The sequence below is a fragment of the Jaculus jaculus genome, chromosome 5 (assembly GCF_020740685.1).
Source record: "Jaculus jaculus isolate mJacJac1 chromosome 5, mJacJac1.mat.Y.cur, whole genome shotgun sequence".
NCBI lineage: Eukaryota > Metazoa > Chordata > Mammalia > Rodentia > Dipodidae > Jaculus > Jaculus jaculus.
In genome coordinates, this window is record NC_059106.1 from 124,549,093 (window position 1) to 124,568,971 (window position 19,879).

Consider the following 19,879-nt stretch of genomic DNA (forward strand, 5'->3'; position numbering starts at 1 on the left):
CTGTTAACACTTCTCAGTGGTCAGTCCAGCCCACCATACCCTGACTCTTTGGAAAGATGAGGCATGCTCCCTCCACCCCAGGTGGCCCCCACTCTCAACTTTGACATTATAGCAGCCTCGGTGTGACCTGGCGCCTGTCAGCATTGATGCCACACTCACCTTCGATGTGATATGGAAGGACTTGTGCCCACCCACCGCAATCTGCTTCTTCATCACACTGAAGCGGTTGAAGCGGCAGAGCAGGAGACCAGCACTATGCACACGCAAGTTGAAATCCACGTCGTCACACGTAAACCTGCTCCGAGTCAGAGGAGGAGTGGATATGGCTGGGCACAGCTCACATGTCCCCAGCTGCCCCCTCAACACTTGGTATGTCGTCCTATTGTGGGAGCTACAAAGGTGGAATGGTCTAGTTCCTGCCTCAGGCCTTATTCTAATGTGGCAGGGAGGCAAAGAGAAGGCAAACGGTGATAGCACAGCAGAGCAGCAGTTTGTAGTTCAAGCTTGAGCATGTGGGGACCATCCTTGAATGGCCAGGCGTGGATGCCAGAACTATGGGAGAAGTTTTACAGACACGATTCCATTCAACTGTTTAAAAGCTTCAAAGTGGGGACTGGAGAGATGGCTTAGCAGTTAAGGCACTTGTCTGAGAAACCTGAGGACCCATGTTCAACTCCCTAGATCCCACATAAGCCAGATGCACAAAGTGACACATGCATAAGGTTGTCATGCACTCAAAGTGGCACATACTTCTGGAGTTCAATTGCAGTGGCTAGAAGCCCTGCCCTAGAATGCCAAATTTCTCTCTCTCTCTCTCTTGCTCGCTCTCACTCAAAAAGGCTTCAAAGTATAAAAAAGTGGGCATTTAATAGCTGAAAAAAAACATGCCAAACAACTACATAGGGTATCATTTCCTACAATGCAATTACATATACAATTTTTATATGTTTTTGTATGTGGTGTGCATTTGTATGCATGTGGAGACCACAGGTCTACATTGGTGTCTTCTTCAATTGCCTCCACCTGACTTTTTGAGACATAGACCCTCACTAAACCCACAGCTTACCAATTCAGCCAGACTAGTTAGCCAGCATGGCCTGGGGAAGAGAAAAGCTTTCACTGCAAGGCTGGTAAGTAGCAGAACCCAGGTTCCAGCAGAGCAGCAACTCTAGCTCAAACCTGGCACTCCTAATTGGGTTGCTGTCTGGCCTACAGGATACTCAATAAATGTACTGCTATGGTTGGACACACAGAAAACAGCTCATGGAAATTAATGCATAGTCCCTTCTCTGCTAACATCCCTAAAAAGCAAGAGGAAGTCTAAGCAAGAGAGACACAGCACAGGGTGAGTGGAATGGCCTTCTGTACATACAAAACAAATAGCACTAAAAGCATGCGAGGCTTTGGAAAGCATGTGGGCACAGCCTCTGCCTTGCTGACCCTCAGGTGGAAGAGGAGAATCTATCAAGCCATCCTGAGGCTGCCTCTGCCTGCACGAGGCTGACTGAGCATTATCAGTGGCTGAGGACTCCCCAGGGGGCCAGATGCTCACCGGTTCTGGTTGTACTGCACGTTCTGGGTCAGGTCCACATTCAGGATGATGAAGTCATGCACATGACAGCGGGAGAAGGGCTCCCGCACCTCGCTGCCCCGCGTCTTGCTAGCCCATTTCCGCATGCCGATCAGAGCGTAGTGAGTGATGTTGGGGGATGCCTCAATGTGCTGCAGGATATGTTTCAAAGAGACATTCCTCTCCGACCAGGAGAAGTCCCTGTGAAGAGCAGAGAGGCTAACGTTCTCCAGGTTCACCAGGATGGAGCTTCCCAAGTGCACTGCATGGGCTGGGCCCGGCCAGGCTGGTGTGGACTGAAGCCACCACCAACTCCCGAGGGGTAGCAAGTATTCTGCCAAGCACTTCATATTTACATGAGTTAACAGTGCAGAATATGTACACATACATGTGCTGTGCGCACCCCTGAACCGTGGTTTTGTTACTCTTCATGACAAATTAGCCTAGGGATTAGTGTCCTCCAAAACTGAGGAATCTAGGGCTGGAGAGATATCTCAGTGGTTAAAGTATGCTTCCTGCACAAGCATGAAGGCCTGAGGGGGCCCAAACCATCCCACTTCAAATTTCTAGAACCCATGTAAACAGCTAGGTGTAGCACTCTTGTAACCCTAGTCCTGCGGGGAGCAGAGACCTGGAGAATCACTGGGGCAAGTTCTTGGGTCAGTGAGAGACTCTCCCGCAAGGAAAACGTAGGCAGGAGAGTGGGGAAGGATGTCCCCTGTTCTCCTCCAGGGCGCGTAGGTGAGTTTACAGAGCACCACAGGCAAGTGCACGTGTGTACACCGCACAGCACACCACTCTACACATACCACCTACACACAAATAAAAATGGTGAACCTAGAGCCTCAAAAGATTTTGCAACTTATGAAAATCATACAGCAAATCTAAAAAGAAAAGATCTAGCCAGGCATTAAGGGTTAGGATGGGGCTGGAAGACAGTTGAGAGGAGCCTCACAAGGGGCCAGTGATGTCCACTTCTTGTTGGGGGGTCAGGGTTAGCTAAATAAGTGTGCTCAATTTCCAAATTTCTGCATTTGTATTACGCTTTCCTTTGTGTGCATACATATGTAGGAATGAATGATAAGAATAAACTGTGGGGATGAACTATAAGAATGAAACATGGGAAGGAACTATGGGAATCTTTATAGACCTTACAAATAACCTTTCTGAGAATATTGCTGTGACATACTTTATCTGCTAAGTTCTTACCTTGTAACTTGCCCTGAATTTCATCTGACAACCATGCAATTGACCCACTTAAAGCCATGTGAGTAAGTTTCCTCTGCCTTGGTGGAACTTTGGCCTGAACAGCATAGACAACCAATGTTGACAAGGAATATTTAGAGATGCTGACTGATCATAAGCTATGCTCTTTGCCCTACTTCCTTGGTGGTCTGATTCAAATCCTGTCCTGGAACAAGTGTGTGTGCACAAGGGATGCTGACCACAGCACTGAGACAACATGGTCAGTAATTAACTGCCCATTGGACTGCCACAGATTTGTTGAAGACAACAGGTGTGATTGCATTTGTGAACAAAATGTGTGGGTGTGTGTTCTGGATCAGTGGAGGTCATACCCTAAATCCCTTTGTTAAACAAATGTTTAAGGATTATTCAAAACCAAAACTCCCTTGACCTTTGCCCATGCCATGTTCAACTTGTTCATGCATTCCTGTTTTTGCTGTTCAAGTCAAACGCAGTGAGCGCCTGTGAGTGTGGGCTACAGCCACAGAACACCAGAGCGCAGCCGGAGCAATGGGCTCCCCTGGCTTAGACAATTCCAAGGGCTGCTTTCTTCTCTCGGGCTCTGCCTCAGAAGCAGCTATGCCACTCAGGGGTCAACAGCTCCAAGGGTTAGTTTTCCTTCTTTCGGGCTCTGCTTTAAAAAGCAGCTAGCCACCTCTTGGGCAAACAAATCCAAGTTGGTTTCTATAATTCCAGGGCTGTTGCCCTAGATTAGACATATGTATGCATTATGCTAAGTCTAGATAATGTGTTGCTGTGTACATAAAACACCTCAATAACTATTTGTAAGAATTAGAAGAAAGCTGGGTTTGGACCATGGGTACATTTCTGCCACATTCTGCCTTCCAGCCTGGGTTCAATTCCCCAGGGCCCTGGCTTTCTGCTATGTGAGGCATCCTGTGCCCCTGAGGGATGAGCAGTTGGTCCCTGTCACAGAGATCATGCACTTGCTCTTGGGTCTCTGGATGGGGAAGCAGTGTACCCAGGCAGTCACCTGCTCCGTTCCCCAGTGCAGTCCACATCCACTGCATTCCACATCACACAAGAGTCATCAGAAATCACGATGAACGGCCAAATGTCCTGCGGCTTGATACCCAGCTCCTCTTGCCGGTTCCGCTCCAGCTCCAGGTTATGGTAGCACAACTCCTTGATTAGGAAGTGGGCAGCCCCTGCAATGGCCACAGGACCAGCTCAGGGTCTGTCCTGTGCCCACAGCCACAGGACCCCACCCTAGATGAGTCAGAGCCAAACATCTGTACATACATCCCTCTTCTACTGACCACTGCCTACAGATAAGGAAACACCCCTCCTCCAGTGTGTTACATACATTTGCTCTCCCCTTCCAAAAGCTGAGATGAGTTCAATCAGTAACCAAAAAAAAAAAGTCAAACACAGAAGAATAGCTTTAAAATTCAAAAAGCAAAAAACTTGGATATAAACTGTTCAACTCTTTCCTCTCTAAAATATTCTCCCAGATTTTTATTCACAGAAACTTTACTAAGTAGTGTGTGATAAAAGCACACCCACCTTTAAGGGCTGGGGAGATGGCTCAGCAGTTAAGGGTGCTTGGTTACATCTTCCATCCTGGGTTCAATTCCCCAGACAACCACGTAAAGCTAAACATGCAATCATTTGCAACAGCAAGAGACTCTGGTATGCCCATACATGCATAGAAATAAATTAATTTTTAAAAACACCTACTGAGGGCTGGGGAGATAGCTCATTAGGTAAAGTGCTTCCCTTGCAAATATGAGAATCTCTGTTCAATCTCAAGAACCCATGTTGTTTTTGTTTGCTTTAAAAATCCAGGTGTGGGGCTGGAGAGATTGCTTAGTGGTTAAGGCACTTGCCTGTGAAGCATAAGGACCCAAGTTCAGTTGTCTAGGTCCCACATAAGCCAGATACATATGGCGTAGTATACATCTGGAATTCATTTGCAATGGCTAGAGGCCCTGGCATGCCTATTCTCTCCCTCCCCACCCCCTCTGTCTCTAATAAATAAAAATAAATAAATAAAGTAAAAGGCCAGGTGTGGTACTGTGTGCTTGTAATACAAGCACTGGAGAGGTAGAAACAGGTAGATCTCTGGTGCTCACTGGCCTTCTAGCCTACTTAGCATGCTTCAGACCAGACTTTGTTTCAAAAAAGGTGGTTGGTACCTGAGAAGTAATGCTCCTGGATGTCCTCTGACCTCCACACACACGTGCATCCACACACAATCAAGATGCAGTAGCCTCCACACACGTGCATGCATCCCCACACAATGAACATGAAGTCCAAACACACACCACCTACCAACTCCAGCACTGTTGAAGATACTTGGGAGCACCAGCATAATGTGGTTGGGCCAGTATTTCTTATAAATGGCCATTTCATATTCCTTGACTACCAGTACATGTAAATGGCTAGCTCCATCCATTGCATGGTACAGATTGAACAGCCCGTGTTCATGACGTCCTGTCGTTGGAGTGAATGTTGGACTTTTGATGTATTCATGGCTCTGTAGAGGAATAATGGGAGAATATATGCAAATATGGACACAACTGTTCTCTCCTTTGCAGCATTTTCCATGAAAAGATGGAGTCATTTTTGCAATCCTTGAAAGAAAACTGTGACTAGACTTCACTAATAAAATGTGAGAGAAATGGTATAACATTGGTTCTGAACCTAGCCTAGCCTTAGAGAGTGGTCCCTCTGAGAAAGCTCCCATGAACAAGTCTAGGCTTGCTTTCTGGGGGACAAAGCCATACAGAGAACAGAGGCATATCCCAGCAAGGCCATTCTCTCAGCTCAGATGAACCTCCAGCCAGCCATGGCAACTAAACAAAACCCAAAAGTGAGCTCCACTGAGCCCAGAGTGGCTGCCCAGCCAAACCTTACCAGCCCACTGAGCTCAGAGAAAGAACTGAAGACATTTTAGTCAGAAATAGTTGTTACAGAACAAAACTTAACTGGTATCCACTGATTAAATAAATCTATCACCCTCTCATACTAGAATCTAAGACTCTGCTTTGAGCAGATATTATTTCTGTATGTCTGACGCCCTCCACACACTATGAGCACAGGACTGCTTATACATGCAGATTGCGAGCTTTTTTGTGTCAATTGTTTTCTTCAGCTCTTTCCTTTACAAGCCCCTGTGGCAGTCTTTCCTGAATTCCTCCAAGCACCTGCTACAAAGCTGCACACACAGCTAGTGCTCAAGGCCCTGGGAGGCTGGGAATGTGACATATCCACAGGAGGGCACTGCAATACCCTGACCTCAGGGTCTTGGGCACTTTGCATCAGAGTCTCTTTGGTACTATACAGATGTATGCATGGTTGGCAACAGACTGCCAGGCCAGCAAAGCCAGGCTGAGCTTGAAAGATGTCTGTGCACTGGAGGAGGAGGAGACGCATCCTCCATGCAGGTCTGTTGGCCAGGGATGGCCAATCCACTCTGAGGCTGCCCAGCTGGACCTATCAAGATAAGGGCCCTACAAGAAGCAGCTCTGGTCCCAGGAACAAGCGATCAGGAAGCTGATCTCCTCCTAGGATAAAAGAAATGTACCTCCTGGCACCTTCTATATGGGTGAAATGATAGGATGTTGGGGACTCACTTCCAAATGGCACCAGAGAGGGGACGAGGAGGCAGTAAAGCATGGCCAGCTGTGGTTAGTAACTGTGGAAGGTGCTCTGCTCTCTTTTTGGTTCTGCTAGTACGGGTGCATCATTCCCTCTTTTCTCCCCCTCTCCACTCTGTTTATAGTGCATGCACCCCCATTCTCTCTCTCCCTTCTCTTTCTCTCTTTATAATGCATGCACCCCTGTTCTCTTTCTTTTACTTTCTTTCTCTCTCTCCACCCCTTTTATTCCTCTCTCCCATTACAGTAAAGTCATAGATTGAAAAAACTGTGGAAGGTGGCTGATAGACCCGGAGGAAGTCTTTCTCCTATTCTCTCTCCCCCCACTTTGTCCAAAAATGTTTCATAGCAGAGCATCAAAAGAAAAAGGGGAGGGCTGAACATCTATCTCATTAGCACATAATAACTTCGCCACACTCACACCTCATGTTGCTTCTTCCAAATCATGCTCACAGCAAGTGTCTTTTTGAAAGAAAGAATTATTTCCTACAGTGAGGAAACTGAGGCTCAGCAATACTAAGTGGCAAGTAACACAGCTAGCAAGTGGTAGGTAGAGCAAGACTCACACTGAGTCTGAGGGAGTCCCAACCCCATTTCTGCGTCAGCTCCTCCATCTTGTTTCTGGACTCAACTCCACGTACCCTTGACTCGTGGGGCAGCTATGTGTCTAGACCCCCAGCTCAGCGATCACTGCCCATGGGAACTCCCAGCCAGTACCTTGTCGGTGACGAGGGGCAGGCGCATGCTCTCCAGCTGCCCTCCAGGTTGGCTGAAGACAAAGTGGTGCTCCTTGGACTTGGGGATGATGAAATGCAGCTGGATCTCCTCTCCTAGCATGGAGTAAGAGAAGGCAAAGGCGTGCAGGGTGGACTCATAGAGCTGAGGTGCGAGGGGAAAGGACAGAGCTTGTCAACAGAGTCCAGCTTACTTTCCAGAAGAACCCAGGCCCGGCCTGACCAGGACAGTACCCAGGTCCCACCCACCCTCTGCCCCATTGCACAAGAAACCCCCAGCCCAGCACATGGACACCCAGAACTGGCTGCTGATAAGGACACTAGAGGCCACCCACACGTGGCTAGAGCTTACCTCCCCTCTAAATCCTGGTCATGCTGGCTCAAGCCTGTCACTTGTGGCACCATGCTGCTCTGTTCTATGGATTTTACCTAGAAACCTATTCTAGTTGCCAAGCCAAGCACGCATGTGTGTTCTTTCTCTCCCTTCTCTCTGCCTGGATCCAGGGCTTTGCGCATGCTAGGTGAGTGCTCTCCCACTTTGAACAGTTTGAGTCAGTCCTCACTAAGTTGTTTTCAGGAGTCTTGATTTCTGATCCTCCTACTTGAGCCTCCTGTGTAGGTGGTATTACAGTCATGCACCACCAGCCCTGGCTTTCTTCTTCTTCTTCTCAGTTTTAATTCTAAGAAGAGAGTTTTATGATGTAGAATCATGTGCACTAGCACAGGAACAAGATGATAATAACCACGTAGGTTTGTACATGTTAACGGCAGCATGTCCCCTTTGCATTGTCACCAACAAGCCTAGAAAGGACTGCCATTGCTGGGAGGCACTATTACTATTACCACCTTTACCGGAAGGACACGGCAGCTGACAATGAGAAGCTCTGGGCTCGGCCATGTCCCCATGTCTAACCTCATCCTCAGTCACTTCCTCCCACCTCCCCTTTCCAGATACCCTGCATGTATGTGTGGGACCCCTACCTCAGCTTGGCTCTTGACTTGGACTTGACTTGGGATCTTTCCAGACCCTCAACCTCCCACCTGACAGCCCTCCTGTGTGTGTTCTGCAGTCCAGAGGCTGCAGAGGAGGCGGCAGCCCAGCACACACCACTTCATGTTCCCATCAGGGATCTACCAGAGCAGAAGAGAAGGGGGTGCAAGGCATTTGGATGTGGGAAACTGGGGGGTGAAGGTGGGTGTGAGGAAGTAAACTTCACTGAAAAATCTCAGAGAAATCTCAAAAGGTGAAGGAGAGGACATAAGGAACAGAAATATGGGGGCAAGGAATGGCAGCCAGGAGCTAGCATGTGCCCCAGTGTCACCTGCCAGACGGACTCCAAGTCCCCTCACCACCCCAGGCCTGCACAATCCGTGAACACAGGCCAAGTGTGTCTCAGCCAGGGCAGCTCTCCTGCCCATCTTCGGTTCTCTGGGCTTCCACAAAGCCAAGGGAGGAGAGGGGAGTCCTTAGATTTCAGGTAATGCTGCACTGCTGAAACTTACTGCCATAATTGAAACCTTTTCAATTCTTTGAATTTTAAAGCCAAGAAAACAGTTTCACGTGTACTTCTTTAATTCTTGAAACAAAAACTTCATCGTCCAGGTAGGAGAAAAATGTTGAATGTTTATGTGTTGCAAATGGGATTACTGGTTATTTTGATCCATTAAAAAGTACTTGTTGTTCTCCCTCATATGGGGATCCTAGCTACAGATGACTGGGCTTCTGTGTGAGAATGAAAATACTTAGTAGCAGAGGCCAGTAAGTTGAAAAGGAGACATAAAGGGTGGAGAAAGGAAGGGAGGAGGATACTTAATAGGTTGATATTGTATATATGTAATTACAATGATTGTAATGGGGGGGTAATATGATTGAGAATGGAATTTCAAACGGGAAAGTGTGGGGGTGGGGAGGGAGGGAATTACCATGGGATATATTTTATAATCATGGAAAATGTTAATAAAAATTAAAAAATAAAAAAAATAAATAAAAAAAAAGTGCTTGTAAATATTTTCAAGTTCACCTGCAGTAAACTTGTTTTGACTTAAAATTGTGTAGTGCTAAAGAAGCCAGGTGAGACTTCCTAGGGAGCTAAGCTCAAGATCAGGCCAACTAGGAAGGATGACAGCCAGTGGCTGCTGTTTGCCTCTGCAAATGGGACCAGATAGTAAGCTGGGGCTCTTGCCTCAGGCCTTTCCAGAAGCCCCAAGGACTTCCAACCCTTGATCCATGTGCAGCTACCCTTGGCCCCCATCTGTTTGGGCCCTTTCCTGCTTTCTCTCTCCTTTGCTTGGTTCTGAGATGAAAAGAAATCCTTAATACAAAATGCTGCAGTCTACCTGTTTGTTATCAGTCTGCCTCACAGCTCCCCTGCACACATGCATAGGCTAGGAGGCGGCTGGCTCAAACTGCAGCCTTTTCCACACAGCCCTCCTCAGAGTCTCTGAAGAAGTCACTCCCTCGCAGCATTCTGTATTCCAGACATGCCTAACAAAGGGCACTACTGGTTCCCAGAGGACCTGCTCACCCCTCTACTGCACCCACTGTTCCCTCTCCTTTTGCTTATCTTCACCCCTCAGCAGATGCTTACTAATCCTTCAAAATCCTCTCTGTTCCCTACCTGAAATAGTGAAGGTTGATGATCTCACATCTGAAATGCTTGAAACCAGAAGTGTTCCAGATTTAGCAGTTTTTCAGATTTTGGAATACTTGCATGGGCTTTAGTAGCTGAGCACCCATAACCTAAAATCCCAAATGCTCTGAAATCAGAACCTTCTTGAGCATAATGTTCTTGAAGGATTTTTGGATTTTCTAACTAGGAATACTCAAGCTAGGTCTTTGTTCATAAAGTGAGAATAATGAGGCTTAGGTGAGAGTTGGTTAAGAAAAGAGACAGGACGGTTTCCTGCCAGTTGAATATAAACCCCTGGTAACCTGCCAGAGCCACAGCAGCCAGAGCCTTGGGCCAGGGCATGCTCTGTTTATGCACATCAGGAAGAACCCATGTGTGAGAAGTGTCCAGGTATCCAACAACGCAAATGCCTCCCTTGTGTATGTGATTTTTACACCTTAACCACAATGTGCCCCTTTCTGCTTCACGTGGTTCAGAACTCTGCCTCAGGTGCCCATCTCCCTCCTCAACTATGAGCCTGAGAACAGGCACAAAATTTGTTCATGTCTGTGCACCCCAGAGCCTTTAAATAATAAATACCCACTGAGTGTTCTTGGCACTAAGAAAACTTGGAGTCTTTAGGACCTAAAGACAATGAGGACACCCACAGTCAGTGAACTCAGCCACTGATGTCCAGATAACCCCAGGGGAATTGCTGCTCTGTAGCAACCAGATGCCTATGATGGGAACGGGGGACGCTTGCCAGCCAGGAAGCAAAGACTTCCATTCTGGAATGTGTACAGAAGGCCACAGAAAAATAGAGTTGCTGCTGCAAGTGTCTATAGGGTGGGTCTGGCATTAGCGGCCTACCTGGTAACGGGAGTGGAAGCCCATGTACTGATGGCACTGCTCACAGTGGTGGTACGTGTTATATGCTGCATACTTAGACAGTCTCATCCGGGCCGTCTGACGCCGCACATAGAGATCCTCAGGCTTCCGGGGCATCCCCCTGTCTGCAGGGAATCCCCCAGTGTTAAGAAGCAACAGGAGGCAGAGGCTGCCCCAACTCAAGCCCAGTGAAATTCTCAAAACCAGCAGACAGTGACAGGCTGTGCCCAACCCCAGAGGACCACCTCCCATCTCTCTAGGCCCTGAGGCTAGGGCAGGCGAAGGAGGTAAGAGCATCTCAGTGAGGAACAGGGGAAAGCTCAGAGCACGGTGCGTCATACCTGTGTGCCGAAAACTGCTGCATAAACTCATGGAAAGATCTACCACAACAAGAGAAACCAATTCCTAACTTGAACGGCAAATACTGCAAATTCCAGTGAATCTTCCCCAGTTTTTGAAAACAAGCTGGCTTCACCAGAAACTCATCTATGAAGCCAGGTGTGGTGGCTCACACCTTTAATCCCAGCGCTCAGGAGGTAGAGGTAGGAGGATTGCCATGAGTTCAAGGCCACCCTGAGACTACATAAGTGAGTTCAAGGTCAGCCTGGGCCACAGTAAAACCTTACCTCGAAAAACAAAAACAAAAACAAAAAAAAAAGAGACAGAAAATAAAAGAAAAAAAGAAACTCGTCTATGGAAAGGACACTTGGTGACAGGGATCTCTCCTGACACCCACAAATATGAAAGCAGTTTCCCTGTTTCTTTTCTGAGACAGGAGTTTCCTATGGAGCCCAGGCCAGCCTTGAACACTTGATCTTCCTATGACATATATCTTGCACCTTGGCTGTGAGGTATTTTTCTCTAACATTGTATTCACCAAACTTTCCTAGTCTGCACTTATATCCCTGGCCAAGTCTAATGATGGTGGCAGCTCCTGCCTTCACACTCTGTGGAAGTCAGTGTCCCTAAAGAGAAGGGAGGAAACGAGAGGCTGAAAGGAGGAGCACACATGCTCATTCAGTTAAGGCAGTACCAAATTCCTAAGAACAAATACACATCTTTCACCCTCCATTAGCCAAGCCTACGACATATTCTGAACATGACAAGTCAGCAAGCTGTCTCCTTGCCACTTGGCCTTTTCTGAGTGGCCAGTCTGCCTTTCACAGGCTCAATGATGGTCACCTCCTCCTGCAGGCAGGTGGATAGTGCAGTTCTGAAGCAGGTATCACTGGTCACTAAAATAAAGCTCAACCTAGCTGGATTCCATGTGCATGTAAGAGGTGATTAAGTCCATGTGCTTCAGGTACAGGTGAAGTGAGAGATGCAATCTCACTTTCACTTAAAAAAATATTTTTTTATTTACTTGAAAGAGAGAGAGAATGGGTGTGCCAGGGCCTCCAGCCAGTGCAAACGAACTCCAGATGGGTGCATCCCCTTGTGCATCTGGTTTACGTGGGTCCTGGGGAATTGAACCTGGGTCCTTTGGCTTTGCAGGCAAGTGCCTTAACCAAGCCATTTCTCCAGCCCTCACCTTCACTTTTGATGCTCTGATGGTGTGAACAAATCAGACTGGCATCCTCATACTTTGGGTCATGAATGATGTAGTCAAATGGCATCTTCTGGAAGAGCTCCAGGTCTGGCCAGGGGTCAGTCAGTGGGAGGTAATGCCAATCTGATTCTTCTCGGAGGCCTGCAAGATTGACAGACACTAGTATGTGACAAATAAGAGAGTGATTTAATTGTGCATAGGTGAATGCTTGGAGTGGAGTCATTATTAATCCCTGAGTTACTGGGGAGTTGTAGGGTTCTAGAAGGCTTCAGACATTTTTGGGGATGGTTCTAACAAGACAAGAGCATGCATTTAGAACTGTCTCCACCCAAGGGAATAGCCTTCAGCTCTCTTTCCTGATTGGTCAACTCTCTTTCCCTCATGCTAACTTCTACTCCCTCAGAGCCCTGAGCCCTGTGCCCCACACCTCTCCCCAGCAGCACATGCTTCATGTACAGCATCATTTCTCACACCAGTGATGCCTTTGTAGGTTTCTTTATTGACTCTACTGTCTAAATCTCCCTGGTGAGTATGGCTCTGCTGTTGTCACCCCACCATTACAAAGTGCTTCAGCAATTGCTTTTGCCTCCTAATGGCAGCAGCTCCAGTGACCCACATGTCATGTACTTGCCAGACTCCTCTCTTACACTATGCCTGGGATAGCCTATGGCACTCACCAAGCTTTGCTGACTAAAGGCCAAAAGGTTTAATTGGTCCAACTCAAATTGTACAACATATTGATATTATACATTATAGTGTATGTGTAACATAGAGATACCTGTGCATATTGATTTATATGCACATTGTATACATGGGCAGAGTGCTTGTCCATGAGAAGGAAGAAGAGCTTACTATGTCTTTAATAGGTGCTCTGTACTGCTACATTTATTTAATCTTCCTAATACCCCTTAAAACAGGAAGTATCCCTATTTTGCAGGAGAAAACTGGGTGATAATGTATTTAAGAAAGTGGATTCAAAGACTGTCTTCACTACTGGCATATAAGGAAAGTGATTAACTTCCTGTTAATCTTCATGACAAACTCAGGCCCCAGCTGCAGGGAGACCACAGAAATACCCAGCTCAGGAAAAGGTAGAGAGCTAGATGGGAATCCTCAATTCCAAGTTCTTCAGGTTGAAGTCAGGGCTCAGAGTGTGCTCACGGGAAGCCACTCCCATGCCAGTGTGGCAGTGTCTACTAAGTTCTGCAGTGCACTCAGGTAATGCCACATAAGGGCAATAGATTCACTAATCACTACAGATGCCTATCCACACTGGTACCAGCCATTTAGGTCACGAACCATGGGAGGGATGTGAGGTGTAAGCAGAGGGCGTGGTTTGTAGTGTGCGCAGCGGGGGCTGCTCAAAGAGAATCCTGCCTTACTGGGGCAGAGCTGCTCAGCAAACAGGAGGCCAGGACCACACATTTGGGTTTTGTCCTTTTTGAGAGGTGCCCTCCCATGATGTAGAACTGTGCTTTCTACAGACCACTGCAGCCCAGTTTCTGCTCTGCTACCCTCTAGTTAAGCTTCTCAGCATGCCATCCATCAGAACCATGGAACAATACCTCACTCACAGGGTTGTATTACAAATTATATGCAGATGCTCAGGTCAAGTGTCCAGCACTGTCCTGGACACACAGATGGTGCTTGGTAGGCACTAGCCTAGCACTCATACTATCCCTACAAGGTCCTCTGATGCTCTACAAGAGAAAGAGAAGGCCATGGGATAAGTCAAGGGTAACCTGGGAGTCCCATCATGAAACAGAAGTACATCCAAAGTCACTAGGGAGTCGCAGAGGTCAATGGGCACTTGTCCAAGTATAGAGATCACCAAACAGACAACTCACTGGTATTGATCTCTTCTTCATCGTAAACATCCACCTCTGTCAGTCGGATGAGCATCCTGGACAGGATACTGAGGAACTGCAGGTAGGCACCTGTCTTCCCAATCTGTGAAGACACTGGAATCAGAGCTCAGGGGCAGGAAGCCTGTCCCTATGAGAGATGCCACTGGGACACCTCTTTGTCTTCTGCCACCATCTTACTCAGAGGTCATCAAAAGGAGAGCCCTGTGGATCCCAGGCATTCAAAGGTGTGAGGCAGGTCGAGCAGGTGGACCACAGGCTTTACCCAGTTGCCACAGAGGCATGTCCCAGTGAAACAAGCCATGCTTGTGAAGGGACCTATCGCAAGCTGAAGAAGCCTTGCTTAGAAAAAAGAAACCTAACACATAAGTGCAATGTTCTTTTAGAAGAGTCCTGCAATTGCTTGACCCATTCAGCATACATATGGTAAGATAACACAATTCATTACACAGATATAAACAGCTGGCATCTCAGGGCTAGGGACATGGCTCAAACAGTCAGAGGACCAGAACCCAATTCCCAGAACCTATGTAAAAAAACTCTGGGCAGATGGTATGTGCTTGTCATCCCAGTACTGTGGAGGTAGAGAGAGGAAGATCTCTGAGGCTCATAGGCCAGCCAGTCTAGCCTACTTGGCAGGTCCTGGTTGTCAACTTGACAGGTTTTCAAATCATCATAGAAACAAGTCTTTGGATACATCTGGGAGGGATTTTCTAGATTAGGTTAACTGAGGTGGGAGGACAGCACTATTCCATAGTCTGGGATCCTGGACTGAATAAAGAGGAGATAGCAAGCTAAGCAGCAGCATTTATTTCTCTCTGCTTACTGACTGCAGACACAAGGTGAGCAGCTCCCTCAAGTTTCTGCTGCAATGCTTTCCCCACTATGATGGACCTTGAACTGTAAGCCAAAGTAAACCTTTCCTTCCTTAAGTTGCTTCTGGTCAGGTATTTTGTTATAGCAATGAGAAAGTAACTAATGCAGAGCCTGAGAGGAATGACACCTGAGATTGTCTTCTGACATGTGAAAATACATAAAAATATACACATGCACCTGTATATGCCTGATCACATGCATACACACACAGGGGTGGAGGGGGCGAATATAAATCTCATTTCTCTCCTCCTAAACCCAGGAAAAGGATTCTTCTCTTCATCCTTCTCTCTCCTTGTGTATCAATGACTCCCTTGTTTCCTCATCCCAGCACCATCCTAGTATGCTTACTGACAGTAGTTCATTTGGGTTATAATTGTTAAAGTGGTACCCATGAGCTAGCCTAGGACCCCTCCCTGCCTGCCTGCCACCCCACAGGAGTTATTCTAGAAGTGTGCTTTCCAAGTCCTTGAACCAAGTTCCTGGTTTGTAAAAACACCGCAAATGTTGGAGAATAGAGATAACTTTGAAATTGAAGATTTGAGTTACAACTAGGGAGGAGCACCAGAAAAAAATATCTGCAATATATATAAATGACAAAGGATAAAGATTTATAATATGTAAAAAGTTCCTACAAACCAATAAGAAAATATTGAGCTGCTTAAGGAAACCACAAAAGAGAAAAAAATTCCTGAAAAGTATACTAGGACCCCTGAACACATTAACAATATCCAATCTTACCAACAACACAGGCACACCAATTTCCACATACTAACTAGGCAAGAATTGCAAAGACTGATGAGATACAGCTGTATGAAAGTACAGATGTGAGTTGGAGAGGGGGCTTAGCAGTCAGAGCACTTGCCTGCAAAGCCTAAGGATCTGGGTTTGATTCCCCAGTACCCATATAAGCCAGCTGCACAAGGTGGTGCATGCGTCAGGGGTTCCTTTGCAATGGCTAGAGGTTATAGCATGCCCATTCTTTCTATCCGCTTCTCTCTCTAATAATTTTTTAAAAAAGAAAGTACAGATACACATTGGATCCCTTATAAGAACATGTTTTTTTTTCTATTTTTATTTAGAAAAAAGTAATATATAGCTTCCAGCCAAGATGGCGACCACCTCGCTGCCCTGCAAATCCCAGGGAAGAAAATATAGATGCAGGTCCTAAGGAAAGAGCCACCCCATCATGCCTCAAAAGGGCCCTGACTGAAACTAAGGAAAATTGGCAAAACAAGCAAGGGTGCTGTTTTCCTGATGAACCGGATACCAGCACAAGGAGGAAGGAGACCAACACAGAGAAAAATCAATGCCTACCAAATCAGAGAGCCAGAGCCCCAGAGGCCCCCAACACCTCATCACTGAAGCAGACCAAAAATGAACCCAACATGGCTCAGGGAAATTTTGTGGAAGAGGGGGCAGAAAGAATGTCAGAGCCACATGTTGGGTCATGATATACAGAGACATTTATCATACCAATAACTGTGGGCTAACTCTACAATCCACAACCCACATACCGCAACAAGAAGGAGCCAATAGGGAGGGGGTAGGTCATGGATGAGCCTTATAATGGTACCTAACTGCCTGTACTTGCACAGTAGAAAACTAATAAAAAAAATTTTAAATGTAATGAAAATTATTATGTTAACATATATTATTTTAGGAAATGAGGAAAGTACAAATTTTGAATTAAATCTTAATTTACAAAGATAATTTTCTCCTTAAAAGACAAGTACGGAGCACATAAATTATAATAGTAGTATTAAATAAAGTGATCAAGGGATGTCTTTTAATCAAAATTTAAATACTGCAACATATATATATATATATATATATATATATATATATATATATATATGGACAGAGAGAGAGAGAGAGAGAGAGAGAGAGAGAGAGTGTGTTTTGAGAAAAAAGTGTACATTACTTTGAAGAAAAGCTTCCAAAAATGGATTATTCCTTGAAATAAAATCTGTAACTTTCATACTTTATGAAATTTTCAAAACCATGCTAAATTTTGTCCATGATAGTCTTTGACATGTTTCCCTTGAGGTAAAAAATATTTCAGGTTTGTGAGTTACTTTTACATCTACAGTAAAGGTCACATTGGTAACTTTCATAACTTTCATTAAAAATCTTAGGTCAATAACCACCTTTTTATGTATAATTCATTTTGGTGTGACTTTCTTTTACTTTATTCTAGGTCTTAAATATTTCAAGTAGTATTGTATAAAACATGATCAAATAAAAATTCACATATGGAACACGTTAAAAAAAGTAATATATAGTCATTAAGTCTCTAAGTACAGACTAGTAATAAAGTAGACTGCTGTAAGTCTCGATCTGCTCTAAAAGCAATGATCTAGTAGCTAGCCTCTCTAAGACTCTTTTAGGTGTGTTTATACACACACAGTAATTGCTTCCCTAATTGATATAACACCATATATAAAAATTATATTATTTTATATATTATATGTATCTTAAATATTAAAATACATCTTAAAATTTTCTATGGTTCAATAACTATATAAAAACATGTTCTACATTCTTAGCCATCAAGGAAACGCAAATTAAAACTACTTTGTGATTCCATCTCACTCCTGAAAGAATGAAGAAACCAAATGATAGTAAATTCTGGTGAGAGTGTGGGTGTGGAAATATAAATTGGTACAGCCATTGTGGAATTTGGTGTGAAGGTTCCTGAGACAGGTAGAAATAGATTTATTATATTACCCAGTATAGTAGTTTAAATGGATGTCCCCAATAGATTCAAAAGTTTTATTAAAGCTTCTACAATTTCCAGCTACCTGGCTGCAGAAGGTGTCCTGAAGTCCAGCCCCAGGATGTTTGTTATTTGTTATAGGGGATGGGTCTGAACTCCATCCTAAGATATGCAGAGTGCCTGAGCTCTGCCTGGGCTCCTGCAGTGTACTTGCTTATGGTGCTGGTGATTGCTTCTCTGTGTGGACCTGTGAATAGGGACCAGCTTCTTCCACCATTTTGGAACTTCCTCTGGATCTGAAAGCTGCAAATAAAATCCCATTCCCCCCATAACTTGTGTCTGGTTTGGAGGTTCATCTCAGCAATGTAAAGCTGACTACAACAGAATTAGTACCAGAGAGTGGGGGTTTACTAAGCTATGAATCTAGCCACATGAATTTTGGTCTTTTGGAACTTTTGTTTCAGAAGAATGGGCATGGACTTGGTACTTGCATCTGAAGATACTTTCCAGAGTGGTAAGCCAAGGCTTATGAACTATTCTTGTGGAAATTTGAAAATGCCAAGTGCAGAGAGAATTGTATTTGGAGGCTTTGTTTATGGACTTTCTAAGGAGAAAGAAAGTCCACAGAGAACATTACTGGAACTGGGCTACTAGCCTAAGAGCTGGCTGTGTTCTGCTGCTCAGACTCAAGAGTTTGATCAAGTTTAAATCTGTAATGGACTGATATACTTGGCTAATGATATGGAACCTAGAAATTTAAGATTTAAAGTTGGAAAAACTCAAGCAAGTTTAAAATTATGAGCACTGAGACTGATTACTAAAGCTGCTATTATCAAATGTATTAGCATCTAGAAGGAAGATGGCCCAATTACTTCACATTGAAACAATGGAAAGGATGCCTGAGGAAAGACTGAATGGTAAAAATGCAAACTCTTTTGAAAGTAGTTGACTAAAGGAAGGAATCTGCTCTTCAAGGTCAAGATTTATTTTGTCTCTCTCTGAATATGGCAATGTTGGGCTGGAGAGATGGCTTAGTGGTTAAGCACTTGCCTGCAAAGCCAAAGGATTTCGGTTTGATTCTCCAGGACCCACATAAGCCAGATGCACAAGGGGGCACACACACCTGGAGTTCATTTGCAGTCCCAGGCGTGCCCATTCTCTCTCTCAAATATAAATATGTATAATTAAAAAAAAAAAGAATATGGCTATGTCCTGCATACCTGGTATTGTTTTGGAATCATGAAACATGCATGGAATGGGTCATGAAGTACACAGTTTTAGGAGCTGCTGCTGAGATGTGATGTCCCTGATAGGCCAGTATAAACATTGGCATATGGACTGTGATTTGCATGGAGACCTAAAGATGTTTTGGATATACCAGGACTATACAAGGGCGACCATGGCACACTGGTGACTAGAATGGGAATTTTCCCTGCTATTCAGCACAGCTGGAGGGACAAAAGTGGGAATTGCAGAGACTGTCACTGGTTATGACATCAGAGTTGAACTGCAGATGTTTGATGGTTGTTGAGTTTGCATTGGTCCAGTCTCTCCTTGTTGTGCCGTATAAAAGTTGGAAATGTTTACTCTGTGCCTTTATATATTGAAAGTATATGACTTGTTCTGATTTTACAGGACTCATTGCTAACAGACATTCTTAAATCTCAGATGAGACTTGGGACTTTGGTACTATCTTAAGTTGGTAAAGACTGTGGGGAGCTTTGAATTTGGACTGAACACATATACAATATGAGATGATTATGAATCTATTGGGGGCCAGGGGTGGAATGTGCTGGTTTGAGTAGATGTCCCTCAATAGATTCAGGAGTTTATTAAAGCTTTTTGGAGGTGTCACTGGGGTTCAATCTGAATTCCGGTGTAAGACATGCAAAGTATAAGCCAGGTATGGTGGCGCACACCTTTAATTCCAGTACTCGGGAGGCAGAGGTAGGAGGATCACTGAGAGCTCAAAGCCACCCTAAGACTACAGAGTGAATTCCAGGTCATCCTGGGCTAGGGTGAGACGCTACCTCGAAAAAAAAAATGCAAAGTGCCTGAGTTATGCCTGGGTTCCCTCTGGTTTGGCTGCTAGATTTTTCTCTAGCTCTTGGTAGTGTTTTCTCTTTTTCACCATTATGGAAATTCCCCTGGATTTGTAAGCTTCAAATAAATGCCATTAATTACATAAATGGTGCCTGATTTGG

At 45.2% G+C, this 19,879-nt stretch overlaps 1 protein-coding gene across 1 annotated transcript in view; it reads right to left on the minus strand.

The window, feature by feature from the left end:
* Greb1 (growth regulating estrogen receptor binding 1) overlaps positions 1 to 19,879 on the minus strand; it is a 164,525-nt gene that overhangs the window by 5,429 nt on the left and 139,217 nt on the right. The window contains exons 23-30 of the mRNA XM_004665684.2: positions 14,066 to 14,168; positions 12,201 to 12,359; positions 10,652 to 10,794; positions 7,156 to 7,317; positions 5,111 to 5,315; positions 3,810 to 3,984; positions 1,553 to 1,771; positions 160 to 295 (exon numbers count right to left, since the gene is read on the minus strand). Of these exons, the coding sequence (XP_004665741.2) occupies positions 160 to 295; positions 1,553 to 1,771; positions 3,810 to 3,984; positions 5,111 to 5,315; positions 7,156 to 7,317; positions 10,652 to 10,794; positions 12,201 to 12,359; positions 14,066 to 14,168 (1,302 nt within the window). The remainder of the gene's footprint in view (positions 1 to 159; positions 296 to 1,552; positions 1,772 to 3,809; positions 3,985 to 5,110; positions 5,316 to 7,155; positions 7,318 to 10,651; positions 10,795 to 12,200; positions 12,360 to 14,065; positions 14,169 to 19,879) is intronic.